The 12596-nt window shown below is 36.4% G+C and overlaps 1 protein-coding gene across 1 annotated transcript; it reads left to right on the top strand.

Moving 5' to 3' along the window:
- Nucleotides 1–4431: 4431 nt before the first annotated feature.
- LOC139938593 (uncharacterized) lies at nt 4432–8943 on the top strand. The gene is made up of 4 exons (XM_071934177.1): nt 4432–4568; nt 5351–5443; nt 6026–6174; nt 7027–8943. The coding sequence occupies exons 2-4, from the start codon at nt 5404–5406 to the stop codon at nt 7234–7236; spliced, it is 399 nt and encodes a 132-aa protein (XP_071790278.1). The 5' UTR covers nt 4432–4568; nt 5351–5403; the 3' UTR covers nt 7237–8943.
- Nucleotides 8944–12596: the final 3653 nt, after the last annotated feature.

Here is a 12596-nt window from a genome sequence, read left to right as displayed (position 1 = left end):
TCTGGCGCAAGACACAATCTAAAAACAGTGTACTATTGTCCTCAAGAAAGTACGTAGAAACTGAATGAAAAGTGACGTTTTGTTTGTTGTTGGAGATTGCTTGTGAATTGCCTCATGTGACATGACCCAAACAGCCCAGTGTATTGGTAGTATGCTCTAGGGACTGTCAAAACATATTCATCCAAATGAAAATGGGAAATCCAAATGGGTTGGTACAGTGTGTTTCCACCTCTAGACATGCTAGAACATGTTGAAGCGGCAATTTATCTGCTATTGAAATGAAATGATATCTAATTATTTGTAGGATTTGTAATTGGCACAGTGGTTGTATAATCAGGAGAGGTTTGCGATAGAAACATGTGTAAATCTCTAAGGGTAGTGTTGGTTCTTATGAGAAGAACCGGTGGTTGCCAACTCAAGGTTTTGATCAGTATGCTCTGATCGACTTCAGGAAGAGTTGTCAGCCGCCAGTTCTTCTTAGAACGAACACTGCTCAAAAGAGATTTACATATTCATCATAATATGCTACCGCAACTTCACCTGATCTTCAATTTTAATTTGTAATAAACCTGCCAGATGGCATATTATTGTTATATGAAAGAGTTCTGTATTGTGTAGGTTTTGCTGTTTAGTGTATCCTCTGATAAAGTTATCAGCTAAAGTCACTGCATTTTGTGCATGATCCGTATCTGCTGCATGGCCAAACCTTTTGCTTCTCCCGGCTCCAAAGCTGACATTTCTGTGTAATTTTGCCGAAAATACCCATTTTATAAAGTAGTTCTTAAAACCTAAACTTTTATCTCCGATAACAGTCTTCACAACGGTTTGTCTCAAAGCCAACACTTCTCCCAAAAGAGTTTTAAACATGGTTGCACCCGCAAGCCGAAAGTGTTTTAATCATGGTTGCACCCTCAAGAGTCGTTGCCTTCGGGATGCAATAAAGTGCTATAAAAGACCTTGTGTATTTTAATATAAAATGTAGTAAAATACCTTTAGCTGTTTGATTGGCTTGAGCGAAAAATTATTCCTTTACTCTTGAGGTGGATTTTCTTTTTTTCGAGTTCAGGATCATGCTGAGTGACTTGCACCTGGACATTTACAGTACACGTGACCTACCCTTTTATACTCGCTATCAGGATTTATTTGTTGGTGGAATGTTTCCCCCCATGTGTATCTCAGTTTGACATTTCATTAAATCAACTTGCAGACAATACAACATTTAGGAAACTGATATGCATTGTATTAGCCAAGTGATACCCTACTGCCAAGAGTGTGTATTACACGTTGAAAGGTGTTCAATCTGTTACAAGTGGTTTGGGGCTGAAACAAAATATGCACTGAATTATGATCTATACTACTTACTCTCTTAAAGGAACACGTTGCCTTGGATCTATCGAGTTGGTCTTTGAAAATCGTTCTGTAACCGTTTGTTGTAAAATGTATATGGTTAGAAAGATATTGTAAAAGTAGAATACAATGATATACACAAATATGCCTCGAAATTGCACGGTTTTCTTTTTACCCTGTCGACTAACACAGTCGGCCATTTATGGGAGTCAAAATTTTGACTCCCATAAATGGCCGACCGTGATAGTTCGCGACGTAAAAGGAAAACCGTGCAATTTCGAGTGATACTAATTTTGTGTGGATCATTATATTCTACTTTTAAAACATCTTTCTAACCATATGCATTTTATAACAAACGGTTTCAAACGCTTTTAATAGACCAACTCGTCCGATCCAAGGCAACGTGTTCATTTGATGTAAACGAGTGAAAAACACCACTCTTTACATTTCGAGTTGTCCCTCATATGGCTGTTTTAAAAGAGTGTTGGTTGTTTCACAGAGTGAAAAATCACTCAAAAGATGCAAACTTCAATCTCAAAGAGTGAACGACCACTCGAAAAAGACTTGTCTTTCATATGGCTCTTCAAAGAGTACCCTTTCACTCTTTTGCATTTAGAGAGTACAATGTATACATTATGTTTTCATGAAAACTTTGAAAACGCATTCAGAATTGTAATGTTTCTTTGGTTCCTGTTGACAGTGGTGTAACCAAACATTTTCACTTTAGGGGAGGGGGAAACGAGGCAAAAACAGATTGAAAGGGTGTTTCATGCATTCTTCAAAGAAATTTTGGGGGCCTGGGGAGGCTGATGAAAGGGGGTGGGGGGTCCCCGCCCATTTTCATGTCCCACCTGTGGCATCCCCACTGTTGGTGATGTATAACATGCACATATTACTTTATAAGTGTGAGTCAAATTTGTCCTTGTTGCAAGTTAAATCACATGTAATGTGTTTTAAAATTGTTTGTTTTAAAATCACGTTGAATGAATAGTTTGAATGTAGTCACTCCAATAAATAAATAAATAAATGAGTAAACAAATAAATAAACTTATAAAAAAAAAATAGACACACAAACAAATCAAACAAACCAAAACAATACAACAAAAATCAAATCTAAAAACATTTAAGATAATTCACATGGGATAACTGAACGTGCTATTTTGGTTAGACCCCGATACATGTACAAACATTTATTTTGTGTTTTCCAAGCCCTGTGTGGACAATGAACTCCATGCTCCTCCCATTGTATCTGAACCACTGATGATTTAATACCAACATTCGTAGATTTGACTATTGAAAACCTGAGGTTGAATGAATCTCCCTAAACCATCCTGACAATTTTATTTATTGTTTCAGTTGGAAAACAATGCACTAAATCTCCACAGAAACATTGCACATTCATTTAAAAACACTGAAACCCTAAACGTGAAGGGGAAAAAACACTACAAACAGGAATTAAAATAGGATGATTAGGGGAAATTGGTTTACAGAAATGTTCAAATTCACAATTTCCTTTTCTTATATAAGCCCCAATAGTTCATTCCTTTAGTATAGGTTTTCTCGGTCAATTTCGGAAAATGAGCAGCCAATTTAACCATCAAGCTATTCTATTTCGCGTGAAATCGAATGCTACTGAAAAGGATCATTCGATTTCGTTTTATGACTAGTGAAATGTAATGTTGCGTCATTCCATTTAACAAAATAATCATTCAATTTGGCAATTCATCAAAGCAACATTCAAATTCGTAGACGCTTCTTCAGGCGTGTGTGTCACGAAAAAGAATGACGATACGCAAAATTGAACAGAGTGCTAAAGGAATTTGACTCGACTCAAAACGAAACTGAACGGCCGAATTCTGAATTTGAAACACAGTAACAACTGGAGAGGCAAAACAGCTTTAATTCGAACGCATGCAAATTAAATTGACTGCTCATTTGCCGAACTTGACCGAGAAAACCTATATTTTTTTCTTTTAATTCTTGAATATTAATAATGGTAGTATAGCTTGAACCAATGTGGTATCATGAAAAACTATCTCGGTGGTTATTAGCCCGCAGGGGTTTTTGCCCACAGGGTCCACCCAACAGCAGCTGTTTTTAGTTTGTTAACATCTAGAGGTCAACGACCTTGCATGAAATGATTTTGCTCTCACTCGATGATGGTTTAGCTTACAAGAATCAACTAACACAGTTAGAGTCAAACAAAAAATGAGGGAGAAGTATATTCTCAGAAACATCTTTTATTTACATAGGCTATGGGTTTTTGAATGACAAAAACAAAATTGCTGAACTTTGGTACGAGACAAAACTATTTGAATGAAAAATGAAATACACTTCCGAGATGATGTCTTTAAAGGCAGTGGACACTATTGGTAATTGTCAAAGACTAGCCTTCACAGTTGGTGTATCTCAACATAAGCATAAAATAACAAACCTGTAAAAATTTGAGCTCAATCGGCCATCGAACTTGCGAGACCTCAAGTTCTTAATCTGAGGTCTCGAAATCAAATTCGTGGAAAATTACTTCTTTCTCCAAAACTACGTCACTTCAGAGGGAGCTGTTTCTCACAATGTTTTATACTATCAGCCTCTCCCTATTACTATTTACCAAGTAAGGTTTTATGCCAATAATTATTTTGAGTAATTACCAATAGTGTCCACTGCCTTTAAAGTGTTCGTTTTATGGAGTGGGCTTAATATGTCTACCTTTCTACAATTTAAATAACGAAAATAAAAAAGGACTAAATGAAATGCAGTTACAAAATAATGACAAGTGTTTTTTTTATATTTATATAGTTCACCTTTGTTTGCGTATACAAATCAAACGAATAATATCTTGATCTTGATCTTGATCTGGACATTTTGCTGCACAAATCGCCTCAGATATGGCTGTGACGTTTACCCTACTTTTTTCCCCCCCAATGTCTTCTGAACTTTAACATCGCTCAATGTTGTCAATTTGACTGCTTCCAACTGCTTGTATTCCCAATCTTGTTCACACCCATTGCCAAGATGGTAGAACCCAAACTTTTTCCTCAAAAGGTCATTTCTTGGAATTCTTTGGTTTCGTGTGAGGCAGCCTTTGCCTTTTTGGTATCATGAGGGACCCAGTTTGGCATTAACCCCAGTAAACTGGCGACGGGCTCTAGCGTGCATCCATGGCATATTTTTGACCAGGAAAAGGAAGCTGGATGTTCACACTCTATTCTACAATTGACAAGGTATTGTGTTGTATTGATTGTGTTTTTATCAACAACAAAGGAGCATTATTCCTAATTACATAGAGCATTATTCCTTCTTACACAGTTACGTCGTTCAGTTTCACTCAAGTTCAGGATTTCTACTTAGCAAAAGCATTAACTTTAGACAAACAGGTGGTGGGCGGGGTAGGAAATTGTCACCCGATCGTAGTTTGGTGGGAGGGGTTGCAAATAATATACCGTTCAGTTTTGAGGCTTTGGACTTGTTCTTGAATTTATCTGTGGAGGTATATGGTCACATCTTGACTATGCCAAACTTTCGCGACTCTCGTTTTAACATTCGTCCAATATTTGTTGTATATACTTTGCTTGGTATGTTTCTTAATATAATATGGGTGATATTTTGATTTATCTATACGAGTGTTCAGTTTTGGTCTATTGTCATTATCTTGCCATAATGTTTGTGCCAGCTCGGTGTTTCATGATTTTAATTTAATGTAGTGTTTTGTACTTTTATATGTTATTATGTATATATTTTTAAACTCATGCTTTTATTTTGTTTTATTTTTTATAAACATGTATGCTATTTATTGGAAGGGTCTGGAGCGCACATCGCTTTGATGACAGTTTTTAAAACTTTTGCCTTACCCTGGACGGCCCCTGCCAACAAAGAATTATGTCCGAAGATTTAAAATAAAAGACCTATTGCCCAAGAGTCAAGAGATAAACTGTGTTTTTCCTATTCCAGTATGTTTTGTTTTACCGCTACAAATCAATTTGTGATTTTTGTCATGTTTCTTCAGCTAAACAGGACTCATACTTGCTGCTGGAAAAGGGCATTCCATCTGCATAAATAATGAAGCTGATCATCTTCACTCTTATTCTCGCGTTCTCTGGTAAGATTACAAAACAAACATGCTAAGGAAGTACATAACATTCATTGTAACAGGTGTCATTAATAAAGGCACTCACTAGACACTATTGGTAATTGCTCAAAATGATTGTTAGCATAAAAAACTTACTTGGTATTGAGCAATGGAGAGCTGAACGTAGTTTTTGAGAAAGAGCCTTCTCACTCAAATATTAAATACTTCAGGTCCAAAGCCCTTCAGACTTGTGCAACAATTGTATTTTTTCTTTCATTATTCTCTTGCAACTTCGATGACAAATTCAGTCAAAATGGTCACAGATTTATTATTTTTATATTATTAGTTGGGATACACCAAGTGCCAAAACTGGTCCTCAAAAATCACCCAACGTGTCCATGTCTTAACATTCGAGAGAGAAAAAAGGGTGTTGTTCTACTTGTTTTAAATTTATTTGTTTAACTTCAACAACATACAATCATAAGTAATTAACAACCAAACCTTATAACATTCTTTGTTCAATTCAATTGAATTCAATTCATTTCAATTCAATACAATACATTATTGTTGGTATTCATTCTTGGTTATTAATTTTTATATTTGTACAATTAGGACAAGTTGAATGCCTAGACTGTTACACGTGCACGTATGGGATCGAAACGTTGCCGACGAACACCGCCGCGTGTGGCGATCCTTTCAAAACTAATGGACCGCATGTTGTGAAAACTGGTTGCTACCCAACTCAAGATCCTGTATGCGCAGTAAGTAAACCTCAAGTAGGATTTGAAATTTTCCATGGTGGAAATACGATATGGAAAATTTTTCGGTTACACATATAACGACTTGCTCTAAATGAGTCGATGTGGTTCTAAAGAGAACCGTTGGTTTCAACTTGACGTTTCGATCAGTATGCTCTGATCGTCATGCTCTGATCGTCTTCTGAAGATCTCCATAAGCAAACTTCAGTTTCTGAAATGATCTAGAAGGAATGAAAACAAAAAGTTCCATCATCGGCTCCAAAGCATCACCATGAAAGTCGTGATTATTATTAAGAAAACATTTTTCTAGTAGACAGTGATTGGTTTAAAAATTGATTATGAATTACAGTATTTTATTTGTTAATTTTTTTGTTTAGTTTTTTTTCTTGTTCTTTCTCATTTTTTCTTAATGCAATATTTAGTATTTTATAATTGTTTCGTATTATGTTATTGTATGTATTTATTTTTATTATCAATATAAACCACAAGGGAAACTGACTGGGTAAATTTTGAAATGATTTTAGGGGTAACACGAACAAAGAATTGACTAGAGTGGGATTCGAACCAACCACCTCCGGATTAACGGATTATTTATTTTATTTTTTACACTTTTGGGGCGTAGAGGCTGTAGGTGCATGGTGTTGCTATACCATTTATAGAGATACCAATTGGTGACTGTTTTTGAAACAATCGTTGTTCTTGTCTAAAATCAATTTGTATGTAATATTAAAGTTTGTGGCTCGGGAGTTTTCTAGACAGGTCTTTTGGGTGTGTTTTGTAGTGCTATAAAAAAATTCATTTATCTATCCATTTCTTCCTATCCCCTGATGATGTTTTTTTTGTCTCTCATTTAAGACAAGGCGTGACTATGTAAACGGCGAAGTGACGACTGTTGCCAGAGCTTGCTTCCCAAAGAATGTCTGCCCCAACCCGGAAGGCTGCGATACCACCAATGGCGTGAACATCTGCTGCTGTAACACCGACTACTGCAATGGGATGGCCTCTATGTTTGATGTCAATGTCTTCACCATGGCAGTGTCCCTTATACTGGTGTGGACGATTTAAAAGCAGTATATATAGAGAACTAAAAACATATTTTGTGGATGATATGAAAAGACTAATGTTGGCCCTAATCACAACCGAAAGGACGATTTTCTGAGACCCCCGGCAAGTTGATACTTTTGGCAAAATAGGGTAAAAATGTCTATTTTGCAAGATCTAAAACAATACTCTAGTGCATGATGCGAAAATAGCACGAGGGGGAAATTTAAAGCATCAATTTGTTTTCTCAAGGAAGGCCAAGGATGATTCTTTGTAGTGATATTAAAGTTTTATTTTATTTTACAATTTTTCATTTCGGTGGGGTGGAGCTGTAAATATGAGCTAAAAAAAAGAAAGTTTTCAGACCCCACAATTTGCCTAAAATGGCCGGGAAACAAAATGGGCTGTAACCATGGCAACGGGCTATATACATTGAATTTAACATGCATTTTTGTTTACTTGCACTCCAAGGCCCCTCCACCCACAAGTATAAACAAAATTTTTTATTTTTTGGCCGTGAGCACATAATGTCAAATATTTACCTGAACTTATGCTAGTGGTTGCCAAACGCTATAGATGTGTGCACTCAGCAGACGCATGCACCGCACAATAGCGTCTGTGACACGCCGCCATTAGCAAACCAAATAAAGGTTTTCTCGGTCAATTTCGGCAAATGAGAAGCCAATTAAACCATCAAACCATTCTATTTTACCATCAAACCGTTCTATTTCGTGCAAAATTGAATGCTGGTTAAATTGGTCATTCAATTTCGTTTTGAGCTAGGCAAAAATAATGTTGCGTCATTCAATTAACAAAATAAACACCCAGTTTCACGTTCAACAAAACAGCATTCAAATTTGCAGAGGCTTTTCCAGTCCAACCAGCTTTGCTAAGTTGAATGTTATGCTAAATTCAACACATTGCTATACTAATTCGAATGGCACAAAATGAGCTTGAATGCACGAATTCTGAGTTTTGAAACACAAATACAATCAATTGGTTTAGCAATATCGTAATATGATTCGAACGCATGAAAATCAAATTGGCTGTTTTGTGAACGCGCTATGTGTGATTATATTTCCATAACAAGGTTCTATTACAACAGTGATGTAAATATGAAGTAGTTCAACTGAAGACATTTAAAATAGTAGTCTGAAATGGCAACAAGTGAAAAAGAATGACCGAAACAAAGCTGAATGCGAAAAATGAAATCAGTCTGCAGGCGAAAACGAACTTGAAATAGCTTTTAAAGAGAAATCCTTGATGAATTATTATGAAACTTCTGCGTCAAAATTTGAATGCGTGTAAAACATAAACCACAAAGCGCTTATCAAAGCCTTATATAGATAATGGCAAAAATGTTTTCAAGAGCTAAATGCAAGCAACATGCAACAACTGTTTTTATTATAGAATAAACTTCGTTGTCTTGTGTCATAATGTTGGAATATTTCTATCGGTTTTCTTTTCATTTTTGACCAAACATCATGTCATCAAATAATTTGTTTTATCATACCGTATCACTGTTATGTATTTTACCCAGAGCAATTGCAACATTATCAGCAATGCAAAAAAAAAAAAAAAAAAAAAAAATGTGTGAAGCTGATAATTAAGAAGTTTCCCGATAGGCCGAAATGTTTCTTCCTATGTATCGATGAAATCAATAAAACAACTTGATGGTCTTTGCGCAATCTTTGCTTGCAGTTGTTTTTACTTGTAGTGTTTCCCGCAAGTACATTTTGGCATTCTAAACTAGAGAGACTATGTTCAAAGTATCAAGTGAAACTATCTATTATTTTAGATACCAATAAAGGGAGGGTGTATACCTCTGGTTAATTACTCTAACAATGTTAATGACCTTAAAAACGTTTGTGACTTTAAAGAGCACAGTGGTGGATTTCACCATCAAAGAGTAAAGACTCTCTTCTTGTCGTATCTCGATTAAAGGAACACGTTGCCTTGGATCGGTCGAGTTGGTCTTTGAAAAGCGTTTGTAACCGTTTTTTATAAAATGCATATGGGTAGAAAGATGTTGTAAAAGTAGAATACAATGATCCACACAAACATGCCTCGAAATTGCGTGGTTTTCCTTTTACCTTGTCGACTAACACGTCGGCCATTTATGGGGGTCAAAATTTTGACTCCCATAAATGGCCGACCATGTTAGTTCGCACAGTAGAAGGAAAACCACGCAATTTCGAGGCAAACTTGTGTGGATCATTGTATTCTACTTTTAAAACATCTTTCCAACCATATGCATTTTATAAAAAACGGTTACAAACGCTTTTGTTTTGACCAACTCGTCCGATCCAAGGCAACGTGTTCCTTTAAGGACGAGTTAACATTGTTAGAAACGACTTTTTACGTGATCAATTACCACACAAAACGCGATGCGCACTCTGGCATGCGTCACACTGAGTTGGACGACTTTTCTCTGGCGTTGTTAAAAGTCCACTGTCATCTTCTAGTATGCTGTGGAGAGAAACCAACAAACTCAAATGAGGTAAAACAAAATTTTTAATTTTTATTGGAAAAGGTTGACAAGGACAGTCTTTGAACTGTGGTACGCCAACGAGTTTGCACGCCTTAATGAGAGCCATTCAAAATACGCGCGGAATTGGGAAAGGTTGAACTGTACTTTCTATAATAATAAACCTTGTACCGATTCTTCCGGTGTTTGGACGGTTTGGTTTTGCAACAACGGGAAACTTTTCCGTAACTGCTTTGGGACATGAGAAAATTATTTGAAAAAGGAGGGTTCTTCATCAATTTCCCATAAAAGCAAAACTAATGGAAGCCCATATCGCTGTTGGCTCTAAAACTCTACACACGATAACTATATATCTCAAGATGCTGAGAAACTCCATAAATCAAACTGATCTTGAAGTGTTTGTTGTCCTTTTTTAAGAAATCAGTAGGCTATATAAATAAAGGGTGCAATGAACAAGGGATGACTGACTTTTAAGTTGAATGCGGAAGGTTTGCGAAAATACTGATTTTGGGGACGATAAAGAGTTGGCCTAGATTTATTTTTCGGTTTTCATTTTTTTTTTATGAAGGTTTTCATGAAGGGTGTTTTCACCCAGGGCTGCATACCCCTTCCAAAAAAGTGAAAAAGTAAACAGGGCTAGTGTAGCTGATGGTTGATAGATAATCCTTTCATTTAAGGTCATTATAAGTTGTTTCAATTTATGTGCGATTTTGTTGTATATTATCACTATCAGAGTCTGGATTCCACTTTTTCTGTTTGCCGCCCTCTGTTGCTAGTTGACAAACTGTGCAAATCTTAATTTTTTGAAGAAAACAACATGACTGCCTCAACTTAACTTCACGATGTGTCCACCAGAATTCACTTCACACACACCATCCGATGCATATCAGAGACTGAACGGTGGAATCGTAATACAAGATGGACGAACATGCAGAGAAAGCCAGGTAAGCTTCGTAATTTATTGAGCCACTTCTTTTATGCAAAGATTATGGAGCAGTTGCTGTTGGCGTTTTGAATTGAAAGAATGGACAGGGCATGGGGTTGGGTGTAAGTTTTTTTTTCATTAGGGTTTAATTGTTTTAGTGACGCCCTACTTCTTCAGAATCTTCAAAATTATACTGCATGAAAATGCTTAGGTTGGAAGGCTTTTAAACATACAGTTTCTAGAGAAAAAACGCTCCTTCTAGTGGCTCCCCCGTTACTTCTAGAAACTATGCATAGTGGAGCCTTATAGTTTCTAGAAGTACTCCCCCGTAACCCTAACAAAATAGGGGTCTTTCATTTTAACATTACACCTGTCATTTGCTTGGCTTTGAGGAACATTTTTTCCTACCTGAAGTGGTATCTTCCACAATATATCAAAATAATTATCGGCTCAATGCACAAGCTTGCTCAGGGAACCATAAGCTTACAAGCTTTGATTCTTTATGGGTCCCTCCACAGTTTCATGAATGTCCATGCTTATTATTCATTTAATTAATCTTATCAAACAACTATTTATTTCTTAATTTCTACATTGCCTTTGATTTGATTTTGATTGTGATACTGTGGAAATAAACTGATCGATGATTGATTGATTGATTGATTGGGCCTCTTTAAGACGCTATACGTTTTAAAAATCGTCGTTGATACATGTAGGTGAACATTTTACTTTCGTAAAACTTGGCAAATTTTTGACTGTTTCGCTCTTGTCTCTTGTAAGTTTTTGTCCTTTTTCTTCAAAATATTTCCTCAACGGTGTTTTGAGTGTTATGACAGGAGTCATTTAGATATTGAGGATCAAGTTCGTGTTCTAAGAATTTGTGTCATGGTTTTGAAATCTGGTGACCAAATGTAGCTGTCAAAGTTGTACGTTTTGGACCATTTCTCCCTTTTATGCATATATGATTAGAAAGATATTTTTAAAAGTAGAATATAATGATTCACACATTAGTATCACTCGAAATTACGTAGTTTTCTTTTTACCTTGTCGACTAACACCGCTGACTCCCATAAATGGCGGACTGTGTTAGTTTGCAAAGTAAAAGGAAAAGCATGAAATTTTGAGGCGAATTGGTGTGGATCATTGTATTCTACTTTTAAATTATCTTTCTAACCATTATGCATTTTATAACAAACGGTTACAAACGCTTTTCAAAGACCAACTCGACCCATCCAAGGCAACATGTTCCTTTAATAGTTTCTAAAAGTAGTGTCACCCACTCTCATTCATCTTTGGCCAGACCCAGCTCCATAAGAAAACAAAAAAGCGAATTGTTTTCAATGATTCGTATTGCAATTGTGACTCGAGAATTATTTTTTACGGTATCAAAGTCTGGATCTCACTATTTCTGTCTGCCGCCCTCTGTTGCCGCTTAAATGGACAACCTGTGAACAAATGCTGACACAATTTTTTTGAAAAGAAGCGATTGTGCCTCAATGATTTACTTCAGTTCGCACCATCCCAATGCATATTAAAAGACAAGATGGACGAACATGCAGACATGGCAGAGAAACCAAGTAAGCTATCAGCCTAATTGGTTATTTGCTGACCCACCTACTTTTATGCAAAGTCATGATAGATCAAGAAGAAAAGCAGTTGTTTTTCACATGTTGAAGGAGTCATGAACAGGGCCTGTGGGTTAATATGTTTTGATTTTCTTGTCCTAAGGTTTTGTTGTTTGACCCATCACTCTTATTCACCCTTGGCCACCCAGGGCTGCACAACCCCCAAAGGAAAGGAGAGCTGATGTTTGTGATGATTCATTTGGGGTTAATTCATTTAAAGGCAGTGGACTGGACACTATTGGTATTTACTCAAAATAACTATTAGCATAATACCTTACTTGGTAACGAGTAATGGGGAGAGGTTGATGGTATAAAACATTGTGAGAAGTGGCTCCCTCTGTAGTGACAA

The sequence above is a fragment of the Asterias amurensis genome, chromosome 6, assembly GCF_032118995.1.
Source record: "Asterias amurensis chromosome 6, ASM3211899v1".
Taxonomy (NCBI): Eukaryota; Metazoa; Echinodermata; class Asteroidea; order Forcipulatida; family Asteriidae; genus Asterias; species Asterias amurensis.
The sequence above is the reverse complement of the archived record's forward strand: the minus strand, read 5'-3'. Positions and strand labels throughout refer to the sequence as shown.

Coding starts and splice junctions, on each gene's coding strand:
- LOC139938593 (XM_071934177.1), top strand. CDS start 5,404: ATGAAGCTGATCATCTTCACTCTTATTCTCGCGTTCTCTG. Junction 5,444..6,025: donor TCTTATTCTCGCGTTCTCTG/GTAAGATTACAA, acceptor TTGTACAATTAG/GACAAGTTGAATGCCTAGAC. Junction 6,175..7,026: donor CTCAAGATCCTGTATGCGCA/GTAAGTAAACCT, acceptor CTCTCATTTAAG/ACAAGGCGTGACTATGTAAA.